This window comes from Macaca nemestrina, chromosome 15 (assembly GCF_043159975.1).
Source record: "Macaca nemestrina isolate mMacNem1 chromosome 15, mMacNem.hap1, whole genome shotgun sequence".
NCBI classification, from domain to species: domain Eukaryota; kingdom Metazoa; phylum Chordata; class Mammalia; order Primates; family Cercopithecidae; genus Macaca; species Macaca nemestrina.
In genome coordinates this window covers 51,657,274-51,680,740 of record NC_092139.1, presented here as the reverse complement: position 1 = coordinate 51,680,740, position 23,467 = coordinate 51,657,274, and the positions used below count along the sequence as shown (strand labels likewise).

Here is a 23,467-nt window from a genome sequence, read left to right as displayed (position 1 = left end):
TCAGAAAAGCAATATACACACACCTCCTTTAAAAAAATTTAAATTATCTCTCCTTACTTTGAATGCTCAGTTTCATTTCACTGGAGTTTCATATGCAGTATATCACTTAGGCAAAAGAGATCGCAACCAACAATTCGTAACACACGTGTTAATTTTTTTTTTTTTTTTTTTTTGAGACGGAGTCTCGCTCTGCTGCCCAGGCTGGAGTGCAGTGGTGTGGCCTTAGCTCACTGCAACCTCTACCTCTCGGATTCAAACGATTCTCCCGTCTTAGTTCCCCAGGTAGACGGGACTATAGGTGTGCACCAGCAGGCCCAGCTAATGTTTTTTTAGTAGAGAAGCAGGGTTTTACCATGTTGGCCAGGCTGGTCTTGCACTCCTGACCTCAAGTGATTCACCCGCCTCGGCCTCCCAAAGTGCTGAGATTACAGGCATAAGCCACGGCGCCTGGCCTCATACATGTTAATTCTTGAAAAACCACGACTCATTTAGAAACTCAAATTTGACTTTCTCATCCTATGCTTTCGTAGTAATAATTTTTTTCCATTGACGTTAGCATCTCAGGAGATGTGACCCCCGAGGAGTATCACAATTGTCAGGAGAAACTGGGGAGGCCTTGAGCTCAAGAAAACCTGCCCAGGGATTTATCTTCTCTGTTCGTATACCAAGCACATCCTCCTGGTCACTCTTCTGAGGGGCTCCCTCATAGAACTTTTCAGGCCACCATTATCTTGGGAGACTCGTGGTACAAAGTGACAGGTCTGAGGCAAATTTCTATTTACACAACACAACACCTGTATTAAAATGAAATTTTGCAGCTGGTCAGTGACTCGCGCCTGTAATCCCAGCACTTTGGGAGGCCGAGGCAGGCGGATCACCTGGGTCAGGAGTTCGAGACTAGCCTGGTCAACATGACAAAACCGTCTTTACTAAAAATACAAAAATTAGGAGGGCATGGTGGTGCACACCTGTAATCCCAGCTACTTGGGAAGCTGAGGCAGGAGAATTGATTGAGCCTGGGAGGTGGAGGCTGCAGTGAGCCCACTGCACTCCAGCCTGGCTGACAGAGCCAGACTGTCTCAAAAAAAAAAAAAAAAAAAAAAAAAAGAAATGAAAAGAAAAGAAAAAGAAATTTTGCTAGGTCTAGCCTCCTAAATTCTAGGTTGAGGCTTATTAGAGCAGAGTGGCAAACTCTGCTAGTACAACTTTTAATTACCTCACTTCATTTTTGACTGGAAATTACAGGCTACAGAAATATGTATCTGCAGCTTGAGAAAAACCCACATGAATGCAGAAGTGTATAGAGATAATACAAAGGTCCCCGGTCCCCCTTGATCCTCCTGTCTCCTACCCGAATCTTGCTTTCCTTGCCAGGTGACCATGGCTGAGGGCTTAGTGAGGACGCTTTCTTTTATGCATTTACATAGAACTCTCACCAAGTTATTGGGCTGGTGGTAAACCTCTGAATTATAAACAGAGTGCAAACGATTTCCAGGTTTATAAAATTATCCTATAAACACACAAAGTAAACAAAACCAAAGCTTCATTACTCATATCTTGTATTTTATTTCTTACGAAAATGGCTACCCAAAGAAGTCATTGTAGCAGGCTACTATTTTAAGGCAGCAACTATAACTTAAATGCTAAGACTCACTCCATAAGACAGAAAACCCTTCCCCAGGGCTGTAATGGGCATTTAAGTTTCCCAAACCCAGTGACAACTAATAATTTTTATTACCTATTGAATAGAAACAAATGGATTTTAATAGTTCCCCTCCCCTATAGCTGAAAAACTCCACAAACAATAATTGACTCTATCTACATGATCCCTTGACTCACGCCAGAAATAGCTACTAAAACACTTACAATTGTGATGTTCAAACTGACCTCTGGCTACTTCTGGGGGTTATTTGGTGTTATGCAACAGCATATTGCCAGCGACATAGTGAATATACTCTGTCTTTATAGTTGGCAATGTTTAGTTGAGGCTAATCACGTATTTATTTTTTTAAAAGGTTAAATGTAAGCTTTTCCCAACTGAAATATATAGAAAACCCCAATGTATGAAACAAGTTTTAGGCATTGGTGTTGGCAGTGGTAGTGGGCTGATGTGTCCTCCCTGCACACAGCTGGGGGTGTGTAGCCCCTTCCCCTCTGGGTGAACCCTGGGGAAATCTTGGCACCCTGAGCCTCACTGCCTTCCAATCTCAGCTCAAAGACTGGGCATCCTGCCTGGGATTCCCCCCCAAAAAAAGGTCCCTCAAGGGAGTCCAAGAGTCACCAGCGTGACTGCCCATCCTGCGTGTCCTGCTTTCAGGTAAATAAGAGGTAGCAGAGCTGGGATTTCGCATGCCGAAGCCTAGCTCTCTACATCTAGACTTTGGGGCTTTTCAGTCTTTCTGGTAACAACACATTTCAACACATTAATACTTCTACTTGTGTTCATGTAGCACTCAGATCCAGTGGCACCTCATTTTTACACTGGAATAAACAGCAATATATGTTCCCAAACTGTGAGAAGGTGCTGAATGTTCCCAAATAGCGTCCTGTTCCCTATTCTGGTTTCTGAATATTCTGGTTCTTTTTCTTTTCCGTATATTCTCCTAGTCGAAGAAGCCACTTGGCCCAGTACTGGGAACAGAGCTCTGCATCCATGAAATGTGGGTGGGCAGGTGATCCGTCTTTGTAGGCCACCACAATTAAGCCACACTGAACCTAGGAAGAAACACAGGGCAATTCTGGTTTCACTACAGTAGTCCAGAGTTTAGGTTCATTTCCTTCTTACTCCAGGGCAAACTCAGTATAAAACAATCTACAGGATATCTCCTAACTCAGTTTCTAAAGTGGGTTGATCAAAGGCTGCACCAGGACACAAGAACAAAAAGATGACAGATAAAACATTAAAGACTGGACTGTGATCATTACAGAGCCACTAAAAAAAAAAAAAAAAAAAAAAAAAAAAGGCCCAAGAGGGTGGAAAAGTGCTGTTTTTTTCTTTCTTTGAGACAAGATCCCACTCCCATCATCCAGGGTGGAGTTCAGTGGCACAATCTTGGCTCACCGCACTCTCAGAGCTGAGGCAGGCATCATTTAAGGCTGATTTTTCTTGTTTTTAGTAGTGATGGGGTTTTGTCACGTTGCCCAGGCTGGTCTTGAACTCCTGGGCTCAAGCAATCTGCCCACCTCGGCCTCCTTCAAAGTGCTGTGATTACAGGCATGAGTCACCACACCCAGCCAAAAAGTGCTGTTTATTTATTTAGAGACAGTCTTGCTCTGTTGCCCAGGCTAGAGTGCAGTGGCACAACCTTGGCTCACCGCAACCTCCACCTCCTGGGTTCAAGCAATTCTCCTGCCTCAGCCTCCCAAGTAGCTGGGACTAGAGACACACACCAAAACGCCCAGCTAATTTTTGTATTTTTAGTAGAGATAGGGTGTCGCCATGTCAGCCAGGCTGGTGTTGAACTCCTGACCTCAGGTGATCTGCCCACCTCGGCCTCCCAAAGTGCTGGGATTATAGGCTTGAGCCACCACACCCGGCCTATTTATTTATTTTTGAGACAGGGTTTTACTCTGTTGGCCAGGCTGGAGTGCAGTGGTATGATCTCAGTTCACTGGAACCTCTACTTCCTGGGCTCAAGCAATCCTCCCACCTCAGCCTCCCAAGTAGCTGGCACCATAGGTGCGCGCCACCACGTCCAGCTAATTTTTGTATTCTTTTGTAGATATGGGGTTTCACTATGTTGCCCAGGCTGGACTTGAACTCCTGAGCTCAAGCAATCTGCCTGCCTCGGCCTCCCAAAGTGTGTGAGCCACTGTGCCCAGCCAAAAAGTGCTTTTTTAAGTGGGAGAGGAACAAGGAAGAGATTAAGTGGTGGGATAAAAAGAGATTAAAAAAAAAAAGAGTGAAAACCTCAAGGAGTTCTATTTTTTAACTTTTTTTTTTTTTTTAAAACAGTTTTTCTCCTCCTACCCCTCTGACCAAGAAGTTTTTTTTTTTTGAGACGGATTTGAGATAGAGTCTCATTCTCTTGCTAAGGCTGGAGTGCAGTGGTGCAATCTTGGCTCACTGCAACCTCACCTCCCGGGTTCAAGCAATTCTCCTGCCTCAGCTACCAGAGTAGCTGGGATTACAGGCATGAGCCACCATGCCCAGCTAGTTTTTGTATTTTTGGTAGAGACGGGGGTTTCACCATATTGGCCAGGCTGGTCTCGAACTCCTGACCTCAAGTGATCCACCTGCCTTAGCCTCCCAAACTGCTGGGATTACAGAGCCACCGTGCCCGGCCTGGAGTTACAGTTTTAAGTAAGCACTGAGCAAAGCTTTAAGTAGAGGCTCGGTGTCCTGACCTGAAAACTGTAATTGGTGTCGTGGTTCATGGCACCCATGTATGCCACAACTTGCAGTGGGTTGTCAAATGTACTTTGAATAAAAGGCTTTGGTTTCTCTGATGTCTTCCAATCAATCACACACAGCTTGCCCCTAAAGAGAAACCACAGGAAGACTTTGTAAGTAATAGATCACACTGAAAATCTCTACTAGGTTAACCCTCCTCTTACGTATAGTTTGTTGTCACCCAATGACCATGGCTCCTATTCACCATTTTTTTCCTTTTTTAAAAAAGAGATGGGGTTTCATATGTTGCCAGGCTAGACTCATACTCCTGGGCTCAAGTGATCCTCCCACCTCAGCCTCCCAAGTAGCTGGGACTATAAGCGCACCCCACCACTTTTTCTTTTTTTTCCTTTTTTTTTGCATCAGATAACCAGTGGATTCCTCCCTCCATCCCCTATCCTGGTGGGGTTTATACTTGCCAATAACTGGTGACTCTCAAAGGACTCTATCGGTTCAATCTGTCTTTCATGACTTCAATTTCAAAATGAGCAGTTTATAGGGAGATTTTGTACAAAGCATATACATTACTTACATGTCACTATAGCTCTAGACAGAGTTACACCTCATGCAAACTCAGTCTAGAGCAGCACTGGCTAAAATAAATAAAATGTGAGTCGTGTGTCATTTTAAACTTTCTAGTAGCCACGTCGGAAAAAAAAAATATGCAGCTGAAATTTTAATATTTTACTTACCCAACATATCCAAAATATCATTTCAACATGTAATCAACAAATGACTAATGGGATATTTTACATTCTTTTGTGTACAGAGTCATTGAAATCTAGTTTGTATACTGTCACAGCACACCTTAGTTTGGCCTGACCACATTCAAATGCTCAATAGCTATAGGGTTAGTGGCTACTCTACTGGACAGTGCAGGCTTACAGATAATTTTATTGTCTTTATAATGGTTTTGTAATATTGCCAAGTTTGACAATCTATGTAATTGAGGAAAGGGCCCCAGTAATTCTAGAAGGCTGACATTCCTGGTTCTTTTTTTTTTTTTTTTTAGATGGAGTCTCACTCTGTCGCCCAGGCTGGAGTGCAGTGGCATAATCTCGGCTTACTGCAACCTCTGCTTCCTGGGTTCAAGCGATTCTTCTGCCTCAGCCTTCTGAGTAGCTGGCATTACATGTGTGTGCCACCTCGCCCAGCTAATTTTTGTATTTTTAGTAGAGATGGGGTTTCGTCATGTTGTCCGGGCTGGTTTCAACTCCTGACCTCAAGTGATCCACCCACCTTGGCCTCCCAAACTGCTGGGATTACAGGTGTGAGCCACCATGCTATATTTCTGCACAGACCACTGTTTGTAGCAATGTACTGTAATTGTAGAACTTAATAAATGAAAAAACAAAACAAAACACCCTAATAGCATTCTGAAAACTATAAAATATTGATCAAAGAAACTGAAAATGATACAAATAAATGGTAAGATATCCTCTGTTTTTGGACTGGAAGAATTAATATTGTTAAAATGTCCATACTATCCAAAGCAATCTATAGGTTCAATGCAATCTTTATCAAAACTGCAATGGCAGGCCAGGTGTGGTAGCTCACACCTGTAATCCCCAACACTTTGGGCGGCCGAAGCAGGCGGATTGCTTGAGCTCAGGAGCCCGAGACCAGCGTGGGCAACATAGTGAAACCCTGTCTCTACGAAAAATACCAAAAAATCAGCCAGGTGTTGTGGCTGGAGCCTGCTGTCCTGGCTACTCAGGAGGCTGAGCCTGTGAGATGGAGTTTGCAGTGAGCCGAGATTGCACCACTGTACAACAGCCTGGGTAACAAAGCCAGACCCTGTCTCAAAAAATAAAATAAAATAAAAATAAACAAACAAATAAATAAATAAATTCTGCCAAGCATGGTGGTTTACACCTGTAATTCCAGCACTTTGGGAGGCCAAGGTGGGCAGATCACCCGAGGTCAGGAGTTCTAGACCAGTCTGGCCAACATGGTGAAACCCCGTCTCTACTAAAAATACAAAAATTAGCCAGGCGTGGTGGTGTACACCTGTAATCCCAGCTATTCGGGAGGCTGAGGCAGGAGAACTGCTTGAACCTGGGAGGTGGAGGTTGCAGTGAGCTGAGACTGCACCATTGCACTGCAGCCTGGGCGACAAGGGTGAAACTCCATCTCAAAAAGAAGAAAAAAAAAAAAAATTCCAACATCATTTTTCACAGAAATAGAAAAAAAAAAATCCTAAAATTCACATGGAACCACAGAAGACTCCGAAGAGCCAAAGCAATCTTGAGTAAAAAGAACAAAGTCACAGGCATCACATTCCCTGATTTCAAAGTACAGTCACATGTAGCTTAATGACGGGGATATGTCCTGAGAAATGCGTGGTTAGGCGATTTTGTCATTGTGCAAACACAGTATGTTACACAAACCTACGGAGGATTGCCTACTACACACCCAGACCTTTGCTCCTCGGCTACAAACCTGTACAGCATGTTACCATACTGAATACTGCTGGCAAATGTAACACAATGGTAAGCATTAGTGCATCTAAACACATCTAAACATAGAAAAGGTACAGCAAAAATATGGTATAAAAGATAAAAAATGGTACACTTGTATAGGGCACCTACCATGAATGCAGCCTGTAGGACTAGAAGTTGCTCTGGGTGATTGAGTGAGTGCGTGAGTGAGTGGTGACTGCATGTGAGGGCCTAGGTGGGACATTACTGTATACTACCGTAGACTTTTATAAACACTGTACACTTACACTACACTAAATTTATAAAAAACATTTTTCTTCAATAATAAATTAACTTTAGCTTACTGTAACTTTTTTACTGTATAAACTTCTTTAATTAATTTTTTGAAATGGCGTTTTGCTCTTGTTGCCCAGGCTGGAGTGCGACGGTGTGATTTTGGCTCACTGCAACCTCCGCCTCCCAGGTTTAAGCGATTCTCCTGCCTCAGCTTCCCAAACAGCTGGGATTACAGGCATGCACCACCACGCCTGGCTAATTTTGTATTTTTAGCAGAGATGGGGTTTCGCCATGTTGGCCAGGCTGGTTTCAAACCCCTGACCTCAGGTGATCCACCCACCTCGGCCTCCCAAAGTGCTGGGATTACAGGCATGAGCCACCACGCCCGGTCACTTATTTAATTTATTGATGCTTGTAATAATACTTATCTTAAAACAAACACATCGTACAACTATACAGAAATATTTTCCTTTTCTTTTTTTTTGAGACAAAGTCTTGCTCTGTCACCCAGGCTAGAGTGCAGGGGCGCAACCTTGGCTCACTGCAACCCCCACTTCTTGGGTTCAAGCAATCTTCCTACCTCAGCCTCCTGACTAGCTGGGATTACAGGCATGTGCCACCATGCCTGGGTAATTTTTTGCATTTTTAGCAAAGACGGAGTTTCACCATGTTGCCTCAGCTGTTCTCAAACTCCTGACCTCAAGTGGTCCACCTGTCTTGGTTTCCCAAAGTGCTGGGATTACAGGTGAGAGCCACCATGCCCCAGCCTCTTTCTTTATATCTTTATTCTACATGCTTTTTCTATTATTAAAATTATTTTTTACTTTTTAAACCTTTGTTAAAAACTAAGACACAAACATACACGTTAGCCTAGGCCTATACAGGGTCAGAATCATAGTAAACACATAAGCCAGTAATAGTTGTTTATTACCATTATCAAATATATACTGTAGTGTACATAATGGTATGTGCTGTTTTGATATGACTGAATAGTCGGTTTGTTTACACCAGCATAACCATGAACACGAGTAGTATGCTGCACTAGAACATAACATCAGTAGATGATAGGAGTTTTTCAGCTCCATTATAATCTTATGGGACCACTGTTTACATGCAGTCTGTTGTTGACTGAGATATTGTTATATGGAACATGGCTGTATAAGGTAAAGCTGTTGTAATCAAACAACAGCATGATAATGGCATAAAAACAGACACCTTAAACCAATGGAACAGGACAGATAGCCCAGAAATAAAACCATGAACTTACAGTCAATCGATTTTCAATAAAGGTACCAAGAACAAACGATGGGAAATGTCTTGCCAATTGTGTTAGGAAAACTGGGTATCGACTTGCATAAGAATGAAATTGTACCCTATCTCATACCACATACAAAAATCAACTTAAAATTTAAGACCTGAAACTGTAAAACTGCTAGGAAAAAACAGGAGAAAAGCTCCCCGACACTGATCTGAGCCATGATTTCTCGGACAGAAGCCCAAAAGCACAGGTAACAAAAGCAAAACCAGACAAATGCATCCAATTAAAAAACTTCTGCATAACAAAGGAAACAATTAACAGAGTGAAGATACAACTCACTGGGATGGGAGAAAATATTTGCAAACCACATATCTCATAAGGGGATAACATCCAAAATACATAAGGAACTCAACTAAACACTAACAAAACAAGTAACTTGATTAAAAAATGGGCAAAGGAGCTCAATGAGTATTTCTTAAAAGAAGACATGAATGGCCAACAGATACATGAAAAAAAGCTCAAACTCTCTAATCATTAGTGAAAGGTAAATCAAAATTACACTGAGCTATTATTATCTCATGCCTGTTAGAATGGCTATTATCAAAAAGACAAAAGGGAAGTGCTGGTGAGGACTGCAGAAAAGAGAACCCTGGTAAACCGTTGGTGGGCATGTAAATTAGTATAGCCATTTGAGAAAACATCATGGAGGTTCCTCAGAAAACTAAAACATCTAAAAACTAAAACCAGAATGACTATATGATCCAGGAATCCTACTTTTGGGTATGTAGTCAAAGGAATTAAAATCAGTATGTTGAAGAGACACCTGCAATCCCAGTTTCACTGCAGCATTATTCACAACCACCAAGATGTGGAAACAACCTAAGTGTCCATCTATGGATAAATGGATCAAGAAAATGTGGAGATGTGCATATATATATACACACACATTCAAATATATGTATCTCTCTCCACATTTTCTTTACACACACACGCACTAGAATACTACACAGCCTTTAAAAAGAAGGAAATTCTGTCATTTGTGACATGGGTGAACATGGTGAACATTTTGCTGAGTGAAATAAGCCAGGCACAAAAAAACAAATACGGCATGATTTCATTTATATGTGAAATCTAAAAAAGTCGAACTCGGAAATAGAGAGAGTAGAATGGTGATTAAAACAGGATAGGGATGAGGAGTGGGGAAGGGGAAAGGGAAGATGCTGATCCACGGGTATGAGGTTTCAGTTAGGTTAGAAGAATAAATTTTAGTGATCTGTTGCACAGCATGGTGACCACAGTTAATAACATATTGTATATTTAAAAGTTGCTAAAAGAGTAGATTTTAAAGGTTCTCACCACCACAAAATGATAAACAGGTGAAGTGATGGATATAATTAGCTTATTTAATCTTTCCATTAGGTATACATATATCAAAATATATTGTAGCCCACAAATATATACAATTATTAATTGTCAAAAACATTTTTTAACATCATAGCATAAACCCAAATTAAAAGCGCAGTTAACAGTTCACAAATAGCTCTTAAATGAAAAGATGCTCAGTCTCAATTATGTAAAATGCAAATTAAAAACACAATGTTATCAAAATTACTAACACTGTATTGTTAAATGTATTCACTCACATTCTTGGTAATTTAAAATGCATACCCTTGACCCAGCAACTTTCCTAAAGAAAGTATAGGATAGCAATGGCTTGATATCCTGGGTACAAGTGAAGTGACAAGTGCCTGGGAGATTTAAGAAGTAGTCATGTCCAGGTCTACTTCAGACCAACTAAATGTATTGTAACTGCATGTATCACACGTCTAAAACAAACAGGCCAGGTGTGGGGGCTCACACCTGTAATCCCAGCACTTTGGGAGGCTGAGGTGGGTGGATCACCTGAGGTCAGGAGTTCGAGACCAGTCTGGCCAACGTGGTGAAACCCTGTCTCCACTAAAAATAAAAAATTAGCTGGGCATGGTGGCGCATGCCTGTAATCCCAGCTACTTAGGAGTACAAGGCAGGAGGATCGCTTGAACCCAGGAGGTGAAAGTTGCAGTGGCCCGCACCATTACACTCCAGCATGGGCAACAAGGGCGAAACTCCATCTCAAGAAAAAAAACAAACAAAACAAACAAATGAATCTGTGCATCTGCCTAGAACAGTTCTGTAATATACAGAGAGGCACATTCGCTGCAGCACTGTTTGTAATTATGGAAGACTTGAAATAACCGGAATGCTCCCAATAGGGAAATGGATAAGGCTCATTCATACAAAAGTATATAAAACACGAGTTAAGAGAGAAGTAGGGCCAGGTGTGGTGGCTCAAGTCTGTAATCCCAGCCCTTTGGGAGGCTGAGATGGGTGAATCACCTGAGGTCAGGAGTTCAAAACCAGCCTGGCCAACATGGCAAAACCCCACCTCTATTAAAAAGGCAAAAAAAATTAGCCGGGCACCTGTAATCCCAGCTACTCAGGAGGCCGAGGCAGGAGAACTGCTGGAACCCAGGAAGCAGAGGTTATAGTGAGTCCAGATTGTGCCACTGCACTCCAGCCTGGGCAAGCAAGACTCTGACACACACACACACACACACACACACACACACACACACACACACACACACAGTAGTAGATTGGGCAAGGTGGTTCACGCCTGTAATCCCAGCACTTTGGGAGGCTGAGGTGGGAGGATCACACTTCCTTCCCAGTTCTAGATTAGTCTGGGCAACTCAGCAAGACTTATTTCCATAAAAAATTAAAAAAAGAAAAAAGAAGTAGATCAAAATAATAATGCCAACATCTACTGAATATATAGTATGCATTAAGCACTGTTCAGGGAATATCTCATTTTATCTTTATAACAACCCTATGAGGTGTAGGTACTACCATTTGTCTTATCTTAAAGATGAAAAAATTCATACAGAGAGCGACTAAGTAACCAATCTAAGGTTGAGATGAAAAGCCAAGCCAGAATCCAAACTCAAGCAGCTGGCTCCTGAGCCCAATATCTTACTAGCTTTGTGATACTGTGTATCTAGAGATGTCTGTATATTGTGACTCTCACAGTTCTGCAAGAAATCATACATAAGGGCTGCCTATGCATGGGTATTATACATAGCATTGTGTGCTAAGAGTGTAGAAAGCACATATTCTTAGGTTCTCCTGATGCTATGTCACGGATCATTGGTCATTAAAAAAAGAAAAAAAACAAAAAAGAGCGTAGGAGGTAAACCAGAAGAAGATAGTGCCAAATTTAAAATGGCAATCACCTTTGGCCATGGGTGGTTCAACAGAATTTGGGGTTAATCTGTAATGCTACATTTCTTTAAAAAAAAGATCTCCCAGGGATAGGAAAAAAAAAAGTTGTAAGCAAATGCAACAGTGTTAACTGTTAATTGTGGGTGGTGGAAAATTATTATATGAGAAAAGAATGTTACAGATCTATAAGAAAAGATCTCTAAGATTTTTAAAAAATAATTTTTTAAGTGGAAAAAGCAGGGTATAGCATGTTGTGTTAAAAAATGAGTGTGGAGACAAATGATTGTACATATGATTATAAAATATCTCAGGAACACAGGAACTTTTTAAACAGAGGTTTAATACAGAGTGGGTGTAGGGAGTTACTCTTGATAGCATATTACTCATTAAAAATTCAGCAGGGCTGGGTACAGTGGCTCACACCTATAATCCCAGCACTTTGGGAGGCCGAGGCAGGCAGATCACCTGAGGTCAGGAGCTCCAGCCTGGTCAACATGGTAAAACCCCATCTCTATGAAAAACACAAAAAAGAGCTGGGTATGATAGCAGGCGCCTATAATCCCATCTACTAGGGAGGCTGAGGCAGGAGAATCACTTGAACCCAGGAAGCAGAGGTTGTAGTGAGCCAAGATCTCGCCACTGTACTCCAGCGTGGGCGACAACAGCAAAACTCCTTCTCAAAAACAAACAAAACCGGGCAGGCGTGGTGGCTCACGTTTGTAATTCCAACACTTTGAGAGGCTGAGGCGGCAGATCAGTTGAGCCCAGGAGTTCAAGACCAGCCTGAGCAAAATGGTGAGACCCCACATCTACAAAAAATAGAAAAAGTAGCTCGGTGTGGGGGTGCATCCCTGTAGTCCCAGCTACTTGGGAAGCTGAGGTGGAAGGACAGCCTCAGCCTGGGGAGTTAGAGGCTGCAGTGAGCCCTGAATGCATCACTGCACTCCAGCACGGGTGACAGAGTGAGACCCTGTCTCAAAAAAATAAAATAAAATAAAATAAAAAATTCTTAGCTGGGCGCGGTGAATCACACCTGTAAATCCCAGCACTTTGGAAGACGGAGACAGGCGGCTTGCTTGAGTTCAGGAATTCTAGACCAGCCTGAGCAACACGGCAAAACCCCATCTCTACAAAACATACAAAAAAATTAGCTGGGCGTGGTTGTTCACACCTGTGGTCCCAACTACTCAGGAGGCTAAGGTGGGAGGATTGCTTGGGCCTGGCAGATGGATGTTGCAGTGAGCCGAGATCACACCACTGCACTCCGGCCTGGACAGCTGAGCAAAATCCTGTCTTTAAAAAAAAAAAAAAAAATTCTAGGCCAGGTGAAGTGGCTCAAACTTGTAATCCCAGCACTTTGGGAGGCGGAGGCGGGTGGATCACTCAAGGCCCGGAGTTCGAGACCAGCCTGGCCAACATGTCGAAACCCCATCTCTACTAAAAACACAAAAAATTAGCCAGGCGTGGTGGTGGGTGCTTGTAGTCCCAGCCACCTGGGGAGGCTGACACAGGGGAACTGCTTGAACCCAGGAGGCGGAGGTTGCAGTGAACTGAGATTGCACCACTACACTCCAGCCTGGGTGACAGAGCAAGACTCTTGTCTCAAAAACAAAACAAAACAAAAAACAATAACAAAAAACCTTAAGTTTCAAATATGTTCATATTACCAATATTGAAGCTGACTTAAAAAGCAAAAAACAAACAGTGCTATGGACATATTTTATCATCTCTATGATAAGCATTGGGTGTCAGGAACTTCTTGTAGGCCTTGGGTGGAGGTGACTGTATGGCTTCCTTAGTTTATCTAAAGGGCAGCCAAAAATAGTCAATTAAATCTCTTGGTACACAGGGCTCTTCTCAGATATGACGCAGTTGTGCTATAGGTGGTCTAGGCCAGGCGCAGTGGCTCACGCCTATAATCCCAGCACTTTGGGAGGCTGAGGTGGGTGGATCATCTGAGGTCAAGAGTTCAAGACCAGCCTGGCCAACATGATGAAACCCCATCTCTACTAATAACACAAAAATTAGCCAGGTGTGGTGGCGTGCACCTGTAATCCCAGCTACTCAGGAGGCTGAGGTAGGAAAATCGCTTGAACCCAGGAGGCGGAGGTTGCAGTGAGCCGAGATGGTGCCATTGCACTCCAGCCTGGGCAACAAGAGTGAAACTCTGTCTCAAAAATAAATAAATAAATAAAAAATAAAAACATTAGGTGGTCTAAACAGTTTTCAGACTATCAAGGGTGTCCACTCTTTTGGCTTCCCGGCCCACATTGGAAGAATTGCCTTGGGCCATACAATAGCTGATGAACTGTAAATAAATAACCAAAAAAAAAAAAATCTCATAATGTTTTAAGAAAGTTTACGAATTTGTGTTGGGCTGTGGATTGGACAAGTTTTTAAACTTAAATTTTAATTAGAGCTTCAAGGTTTACATGAACAGATTTTTCTATCTTGTTCTTACTGCTCCCTTGCCTTATTTGGAGTAGGGGTACCTGCAGGTTGTAGCCACCTTGGTGTCAGAGGTGTTCGAACTAGAGTACCTCCATCTTGAGTGAGGGCTAGGAAAATGAGGCTGGGACTTGCTGGGCTGCATTCCCAGAAAGTCAGGCATTCCTAGCCTCTAGATGCTTAAGATTAAGGGAACAAATTAATAATGTTTACTAAACAGACCCAGGCTTGGGAGTATCCAGATACCCTGGTATCTGGAGAACAAAGGCATTCCTAATTTTGCTTTAAAGATAATATTGATTCTTGCAAAATATAGTAATTAAGAAAATTAATCCTTTATCATAAACCCTTGCAGTAGAGCACATCTCCCCAAGATCTTTTTTTATCTTATATGTATGAGCATTGTACTTAGGGTGGAAGTGTTCCTCCTCTTACTTTCAGGAATGCCCTGCTCTGTCTATGGAGTAGTTATACTTTCACTATTTTACTTTATTAATAACCTGCTTTTACTTTGCACTGCAGACTCATCCTGAATCCTTTTACTTCTTCTTCTTTTTTTTTTTTTTTTTTGAGACAGAGTCTTGCCTGTTGCCCAGGCCGGAGTGCAGTGGTGCCATCTTGGTTCACTGCAACCTCTGCCTCCCAGGTTAAAGTGATTCTCCTACCTCAGCCTCCCGAGTAGCTGGGACTATAGGCGCACACCACTGCGCCTGGCTAAATTTTGTATTTTTAGTAGAGATGGGGTTTCTCCATGTTGGGCAGGTTGGTCTGGAACTCCTGACCTCAGGTGATCCGCCTGCCTCGGCCTCCCAAAGTGCTGGGATTACAGGCATGAGCCACTATGCCTGGCCTCACCCTAAATTCTTTCTTGCCCAAGATCTAAGAACCCTATCGGGCTCTGGATCAGGACCCCTTTCCTTTAACACTTGGACTCTGAAGAACCTAAGTAAAACAGTAAGACAGCTAAGACAGCTACGATATAAAAACCACGGGGACCGGGCATGGTGGCTCATGCCTGTAATCCTAGCACTTTGGGAGGCCGAGGCAGGCGGATCACCTGAGGTCAGGAGTTCCAGACCAACCTGCCCAACATGGAGAAACCCCATCTCTACTAAAAATACAAAATTAGCCATGTGTGGTGGCACATGCCTGTAATCCCAGCTACTTGGGAGGCTGAGGCAAGATAAGAGCTTGAACCCAGGAGGCGGAGATTGCAGTGAGCTAAGATCACACCATTGCACTCCAGCCTGGGCAACAAGAGCAAAACTCCGTCTCAAAACAAACAAACAAAAACAACAAAACTACAAGAAGATTTAGTAAGTTCAGAGCTCTGATCCATGTCAAGCACTGCCTGGAAGCCAGGAAGAGAGTTGATTTTCAGAACCAACAGATCATGGTGCGATCTTTAGGAAAACAGGAAAGAAAATGCAGGAATGAAATCGCATCTTATGGCAGGTACCTTGGTTTGGGGGAGGGGAAGGACAGGCTGGCAAATAGGTCATGTTAGGGATATTGAAAAATCTTGGCCGGGCACAGTGGCTCACTCCTGTAATCCCAGCACTTTGGAAAACCAAGGTGGGTGGATCACTTGAGGTTGGGAGTTCGAGACCAGCCTGGCTAACACGGTGAAACCTCATCTCTACTAAAAATACAAAAATCAGCCAGGTGTAGTGGTGCATGCCTGTAGTCCCAGCTACTCAGGAGGCTGAGGCAGGAGAACTGCTTGAACCTGGGAGGCAGAGGTTGCAGTGAGCCGAGATTGCGCCACTGCACTCCAGCCTGGGTGACAGAGTGACACTCCATCTCAAACAAAACAAACAAAGAGTATACCTTTCTCCAACAAATAATTTGATTTTGGAGTACTGGATGACAAAGGTTACATGGCTCTTCTCCTTGTACCTGTTCTCAAACCTGCCCCACCCAATTCTTTTACCTAGCACAAAGGTTTGGACATTGAACAGACAGAGGCTACAGTACCTACAGGCACACATTTTGACAGGCACCATCTGCCCTACCCTGTATTAATTCACCTCCACGCTGTATTGAAACAATCTCATACTTACTGATACTCAGCCACACAGTCCAGCAGACCTGTATAGTTTAAGGTTTCATGTTGAACAGCACTTTCAAGAGCTCGCACTCCACTGACATCTTTCAGAATATGCTGGACACTTTCGATGTAACCAGACTTGAGGAGATTTTCATCTCTCTCTTTTAAGGTTTCCTGGGGTGAAAGTATGCTTTCCAAGGCTTCATGGAACCGTTTCCCTTGTAAAAAGATGTCTGAAAAGAAAATCAGGGGAAAGGGAAGGGAGAAAACACAAACAAAGCTAACACTAAAAAACTAGTACTCTAAAAGGCTCTGAAACATAAAATTAAAAATTACATTTTTTTCTTTTTGTATTTTTTTAGATGGAGTCTCCCTCTGTCACCCAGGCTGGAGTGCAGTGGAATGATGTTGGCTCACTGCAACCTCCACCTCCCGGGGTCAAGGGATTCTCTTGCCTCAGCCTCCTGAGTAACTGGGATTATAGGCACCCACCACCATGCCTGGCTAATTTTTGTATTTTTAGTAGAGACAGAGTTTCATTATGTTGGTGAGGCTGGTCTCGACCTCCTGACCTCATGATCCGCTCGCCCTGGCCTCCCAAAGTGCTGGGATTACAGGCATGAGCCACTGCACCCGGCCAAAAATTACATTAGTTATTTTTAACTGACAACCCCTAAGACCAAATTTCAGCCTCTTGTGAAACCTAAGAATACACTTTGAAACCAACGGGATTATTAATAGGATTGTTAGGCAATAAAACAAATTAAAATTAAGTTCTTCTAGGAGAATTGGGCCAAAGTCAAAACTGAAGATCTGGAGGCTACAGGACCACACCCAGTTTATGGTACTATGTGTTTAAGTATCCAATTTAATAATAACTGGCTGTGACAAAATTAAAAAAAATTAGAAATCTAGGAACGGTGCTTCTGTTTATAGTTCTTTTTAGAACAAAACTTAATTATGAACATAGGTGGGGGAATCCTTTTACTAACAGGATTAGTGACAAATAAGGAATGGAAAATAAGGCATGCACAAATGAAAAGTAATGAATTCGATATTATGGAATCTGGAGGGGGACGAAGAGGAAAATATGTGACATTCTTCTCCTGTATTTTTTAGTGCTGGAACAGCCTGAACAATTCAGCTGTGTCCTGAATTTTTTTCCCCTCATATATTTTTTCTAATATTTAATATTTAACATGTAATATTTTTCTAATTAGCTTTAGATTATTAGAATTCTGATTTATGGCTTGTAGGAGGATACATTTTCCCTCTTCCTAACATTTTATAACATGTGAATACTAGAGAAATTTCATTAGGACACATTATTTTTCCCGTATGTTCATTTTCTGAGGTCAAAAGCCTTACTTTTCGTCCCCAGGTTTCTCTAAAAGAACTATAGTGTCCGGATTTGTTGGCGTATCCCAGGATCTAACTTGATTTTTGAACTCTCTCCTCATTTTCAGTGTTCCTTGGCCTCCAAGTGCTTGCATAGTAAGCCCCTTCCTTACACACATTTTTAAAAAGGGAACATGGCCGGGCATGGTGGTTCACGCCTATAATCCCAGCACTTTGGGCGGCCGAGGCAGGCGGATTACCTGAGGTCGGGAGTTCAAGACCAGCCTGGCCAACATGGTAAAACCCAGACTCTACTCAAAATACAAAAATTAGCCAGGTGTGGTGGCACATGCCTGTAATCCCAGCTACTCTGGAGGCTGAGGCAGCAGAATTGCTTGAACCCAGGTGGCGGAGGCTGCAGTGAGCCAAGATCGCGCCACTGCACTCCAGACTGGGTGACAGAGCAAGACCCTATCTCAAAAAAAAAAAAAAAAAAAAAAAAGGAACACAAAAGAGATTCAACAAATGCAAGAAATATTATATATTTACTTGTTTCTTAGTAAGAGGAGAGAAATAAAGAGGGGGGACTGTTATGCTAAGCAATGGCCTTGGAGCTTTCAAAACATTATTTAATTTTCAAACCCAACAACCCAGCAAAATAAGAATTGTAAGTTACCCGCTTTTTAATGAATGAGGCCCTGTCCCACTAGGCAGTGCTGTTAATTTGTCCCAAAGCAAAAAGCTGGACAGGCAGCCTGGCACCAGAATCTGTGTTCTTTCCAATCTACCACACAGTACAGCAAAGAGGGCAATCTTGGAAATCACCAATTAGATACACAGAGAAACAGAGCAGGAAATACACGTGCTTGGAACATGCTTGCAGACAGACCCACAGAAAAGGAGGAAAACAACTTTATATTTTGTTAAGTTCCTTTTTTTTTTTTTGAGACGGTCTCACTTGTCACCCAGGCTGGAGTGTACTGACTCCATCATAGCTCACTGTAACCTCGAACACCTGGCCTTAAGCAATTCTCCTGGCACAGGCACGTGCCACCACGCCTGGCTAATTAAAAAAAAATTTCTTTTGTAGAGAAGCAATCTCTCTCTGTTGCCTAGTCTGGTCTGGAACACCTGGCCTCAAACAATCCTCCCACCTTGGTCTCCCAAAGTGCTGGGATTACAGGCATGAGCCACCGCACTCGGCCTTCAACTATTTTTTACAAAGATGGAAAAGTCAATTCTTTTTTTTTTTTTTTTTCCAGGCTGGAGTGCAGTGGTATGATCTCCGCTCACTGCAATCTCCACCTCCCAGGTTCAAGCGATTCTCCTGCCTCAGCCTCCCAAGTACCTGGGATTACAAGTGATCGCCACTGCGCCCGGCTACTTTTTTTGTAGTTTTAGTAGAGATGGGGTTTTGCCATGTTGACCAGGCTGGTTTCAAACTCCTGACCTCAAGTGATCTGCCCACCTGAGCCTCCCAAAGTGTTAGGATTACAGGCGTGAGCCACCACGCCCGGCTGGAAATGTCAATTCTATCATTAGCAAAAAATGGAATCCCTTCTGAAAAATTATTTGGGGAGTTAAATGAAATTCAACTTAGGAATTAAGTTATTCTACTCCAAATTTACTTGGCTCAGTTGGAATTATTAACATGTGAAAGACCTACAAGAAATTTATGACTGATGGAATTAACGCCTAGGAAAAAGAAGTGGAGCATTCATCTACACACTAGGTTAATGAAGCAGGAGACAAACATGTTAAAAACAGGAAGGACAAAACTTAGCAAATGCCATGCCAATAGACCGTACATTTCTCGCTGCAAACTTACCCCTGGCTAGGTTCTTCACATACACATGATCACAAACATGAAAACCTAGATCACAGGATCCTTCAGACACTAAGGCTCAGAACATTCAACATGATTCAATTTATAAAAATAAAAAATGATTCAAGAATATTTACTGCATGTAGCATCAAGTCGGCTTATTCACTCAAAGTAGTAAAAGTGAAATGCTTTCAAGTCCTCATATATGAAGTGCACTAAAAAAACCTCCATGCATCTCCAGTATTCTCATGATGGAACTGGCAGGATGGCTAATACTTCAGGATTAAATCAGCACAGCCAAAAAAAAAAAAAAAAGAATTAAAATCTAAACCCCAGCTCTTTGTGTGTATTTATACACAAAATACAAAACAGAGTAAGTCAGACTTTCTCATCCCTGCCAGTCTTCAAAAGGTGAACTGACGCTTGGGAAACTGCTCAAGTATTTGGAAGAATGCCAGACACATATTTCTATGCTCTCACCTTTCAGAAGACTGGGTAGAAATTAATTTATTGATCCAATATTTTTCATTAAAAAAATCTTTATAATTTTTAAAATGTAATTCTTCTTGGGTGCCACCTTCTTGGGTTTGGGATCCAATATCCTCCAGACCCACTAATCAACTTAGTGAGCCCTTTTTCTTTTATTTACCATGACACTAATTGTCCCCTTATTTATTTCAGAACCCGTTGCTTACTAATACTTATTTTCTTAAAAAGAGTGATTCCGCCTGGGCGCAGTGGGTCACACCTGTAATCCCAATACTTTGGGAGGCCAAGGTGGGAGCACCGTTTGAAGACAGGAGTTGGAGACCAGCCTGGGCAACATAGGGAGACCCTAGTCTCTACAAAAAATAAAAAAATTAGCCAGGCATGGTGGTGCACGCCTGTGCACTCAGCAGGCTGAGATGGGAGAATCACTTGGGTCCGGTAGGTCAAGTCCAGGCCGGGTCAGTGGGGGGAAGCGATTCCGCTCATTTTTTTTTTTTTTTTGAGACGGAGTCTCGCTCTGTTGCCCAGGCTGGAGTGCAGTGGCCAGATCTCAGCTCACTGCAAGCTCCGCCTCCCGGGTTTATGCCATTCTCTTGCCTCAGCCTCCCGAGTAGCTGGGACTACAGGCGCCCGCCACCTCGCCCGGCTAGTTTTTTGTATTTTTTAGTAGAGACGGGGTTTCACCGTGTTAGCCAGGATGGTCTCGATCTCCTGACCTCGTGATCCGCCCGTCTCGGCCTCCCAAAGTGCTGGGATTACAGGCTTGAGCCACCTCGCCCGGCCACCTCGCCCGCCCGCCCGGATTCTGCTCATTTCTTAAGGTTGCTACTGAGTTAACTGAGAAACACAGCTGAGTGCTAATCTAGATCAACAAAGCTGACTCTATGAAAAAATACAACCAGTCTTCTCTCTGCCTGGGCTATTGGGGCTTATTCACATTCCAAACAGAAATTCCTCTCTGGTGCACTTCCTTACTTCGTGCCAAGAGCTACAGGCCCTAGGGTCCCACGTGTTCCAGCAGGTTTCTTCTGCCTTTTAATAATACATTTCTTATCAGTAATTTCAGCTGTGACATTCCTGGTTTAAGGAAAATAACTTCTCATGAGGAAACTATCAATTCTAAATTTTAGTGGTACAAATACAAAACTATAGGATGCCATTAAAAGATTTTTATGTTGCTTGCTTGGAAAGCAGACAATAGTTTGGTGGTTGCTACTAATTAACTATCTTAGGAAGGCAGTTAGCTCTTGCATATATAATCCTTGCCCCACACAGCTGAGGAATGTTATAAGGAGCTAAGGCCTTGACCATTTCTGCTATATCCAGTACCACTTGTATATACTTAGTATTTTTTTTTAGAACGTGTGACATGTTTAATGTGTTACACAGTTTTAAGAGTCTGGATTAGGGAAAAGACGACTTAAATAGAAGCCCAGGCTTCTATTAAGCCAAAGGTCAGTACACTATTCTTAAAATAAAAATAAAAGAGTCTGTGTACCACTAAGAGTACATGTACTGCACTTTGGGAAGCTTGGGTAAAGGAATGATTGATGTAAAACTTTCCTTTAACAAAAGACCCCTATATAATTTACGGGACCAGCTAATTCACCGATGCCAATGGTGTTTTTGAATGGAATATTAAGTTTAAGGAACCTATTCTCCTCACTTGTCCAAGTTAGTAAATTAGAAGTTGAAGTTTAAAGTGTATTTATTCTCAGATCCTTATGAAGAACCTCTGATTATCTCAGTTTACCAAGGTCTAAATATAGGTCATGTGTTCTGGTCTGCTCCAGGGTCTTTAAATTTACGAGTCAGTTGACGCTAATAAGTAGGGCAATGGGTATTTACTAGATTCTAAACAGCATATCTAGCAAACAACTAGAATTCTGTTACCAGGTGACTTTTTTCCATAATCAAGGAAAACAAGCAATTCTAATATTGTTGGTAGCTCATAAAACAAGTGAATTTTATGTATTATTTAGTCAAATTATTTGATCTATTTTAGTTTCATCTGTAAAATGTAGGTAACAGTATCTATACTTCACAGGACTATCATGAGGATCAAGTGAGTTAATACACATAAAGTGCTATTTAATGTTAATTACTATCTGAAGGGAGTTCCTTGCTATTAAGTCAAAAAAACAAAACAAAACCTCATTCTTTTGACACCGTTGCTCTCTAGTCTAGAAAACATAGCAAACATACAGAACCAGAATTGAGATAATTACTTGAATTATATTCTTTAAAGCCATCTTCTCCCAGTTCCAGAATCATCCGCTGTTTCCACCTCTCCAACCAGAAAACCTGTTGTTTTGTCATGGTCTGCTGAAGCACTCGGGTCACACTTGGTATCACATTCCTTTGCAAGGGGATTTTCAAAGGAACTGAAGGATCACTTGCATTTGGTTTATCACTTCTCTCTGGATTGAAGATAGGAAACCAGTTTTGTGGCACTCGTCGGTCCTCACCTTGCTTTGGCGGCTTATGCTTGCTCACAGGTCCACAGAGTAAAGCATCTTCCTCCACCGATCCTGGGGTGTGGGCGACGCCTCTGGATGACAAGACAGACTGAACTAAATTAGAGTATTTTTCTTGGTCCACTTCTTCATATGGGTTCACTTTTTTCTTCCGGCCACAAGAGTAAGAGGAAGTAGAGAAAGCCACAAGGGCAGCTGATTCCACAGAAAATCCCTTTGAACTCCTGAGCTGCCTGCAAATGGTCTGAAATAACTTCATCTTCATTCAGATTTGTTTTCACTTTTCTCTAGTCTATTTGCAACGGTCGAGGCCCTTTATGTTTGTATTCCTATTAGAGAGAACACAACCATCAAAGCGAAAGCTGCATCAGAATAACATTGCACATCAAAATTGTGAACTTTTTCGACATGATTGGACAGAGCTCTTTCTTAAGAAAGTCGACAGAGCGAGACCCTGCCTCCAAAAAAAAATTTATAAATAAATTAAGACTCTCAATACCCGAAGGACTGGCACATATTAAATGCGAATTAGCAGACAGCTTGGGGCAAGACGTCCCCCGTCTCTAATATGCAGGAATGGGACGCCCAGGCAGGGAGGCGTGTGCGAGACACGGAAAATCACAAAGATGGAGCCCGTCCCATGGCGGCCACACAGTCCTAGGTGACAGACAATTACTGATTCCTAGACACCAGGCTCTCTAAGTATTCTGTATGGATACTTCTCATTTGGTCCTCACACCCTCTACCGTGGGTCTAGAATGAACCCGTTGCACAGACGTAGAAATCGGGTTAGAGGGTCCAGTCGCTCGCCGGTCAGAGCTGGTGGCGGCGCTGAGGTCCCATTATTGTGACCGCAAAAAGGCGCCTCCCTCTCCGTCGTGGGCACGGACCCCTGGCAGGGCCAGGACGGCGGTGGCCCTTGGGGCAGGAGTCTGGATTAGAGAAAAGAGGACTTAAATAGAAGCCCAGCCTACGGCCAGTGTCGGTACCTTGGGAGCCACCACACTTCGCTTAGCTCTGAAGGCGCGAACAACCTCTCGCGACCCGTACTTTCATCCGTCCCGCGCTTTGGTTTCGAATTAGGTAGGCACAGCCTAAGGCAAAGTAGGTCCAGAATGCCTCGCGGCGCTCACGCCCCTCCCGCGGCTCTCTTCGGCCTCCGCCGACGCGCCACCAGCTAGAGGCAGGGAGTACTTCCTCCCAGCTGAAGG

At 42.8% G+C, this 23,467-nt stretch overlaps 1 protein-coding gene across 4 annotated transcripts; it reads right to left on the bottom strand.

Annotated features, from left to right (window-relative positions):
* Positions 1 to 1,542: 1,542 nt before the first annotated feature.
* Positions 1,543 to 23,414, bottom strand: LOC105486849 (mitochondrial genome maintenance exonuclease 1). Of its 4 annotated transcripts, none has more exons than XM_011749929.3 (6): positions 23,246 to 23,414; positions 22,008 to 22,585; positions 19,294 to 19,338; positions 16,141 to 16,360; positions 4,348 to 4,480; positions 1,543 to 2,715 (listed from the first exon to the last, which is right to left on the bottom strand). In XM_011749929.3, exons 2-6 carry the CDS (start codon positions 22,519 to 22,521, stop codon positions 2,554 to 2,556), a joined length of 1,074 nt encoding a protein of 357 aa, XP_011748231.2. In that variant the 5' UTR covers positions 22,522 to 22,585; positions 23,246 to 23,414; the 3' UTR covers positions 1,543 to 2,553. The 4 variants fall into 4 exon arrangements, with proteins under 4 accessions (XP_011748231.2, XP_070935814.1, XP_011748232.2 ...); XM_071079713.1 differs by lacking the exon at positions 23,246 to 23,414 and adding an exon at positions 22,756 to 23,235; XM_011749930.3 differs by lacking the exon at positions 19,294 to 19,338.
* Positions 23,415 to 23,467: the final 53 nt, after the last annotated feature.

What these genes read in the sequence shown, in the direction of transcription:
- LOC105486849 (XM_011749929.3), bottom strand. Translation starts at nt 22,521, where the DNA reads ATGAAGATGAAGTTATTTCAGACCATTTGCAGGCAGCTCAGGAGTTCA. An exon ending in CTTTAAAGAATATAATTCAA is followed by an intron (nt 19,339 to 22,007) that starts GTAATTATCTCA and finishes CCTGTGATCTAG; the next exon opens with GTTTTCATGTTTGTGATCAT. An exon ending in TGTGAAGAACCTAGCCAGGG is followed by an intron (nt 16,361 to 19,293) that starts GTAAGTTTGCAG and finishes TTTTCTTTTCAG; the next exon opens with ACATCTTTTTACAAGGGAAA.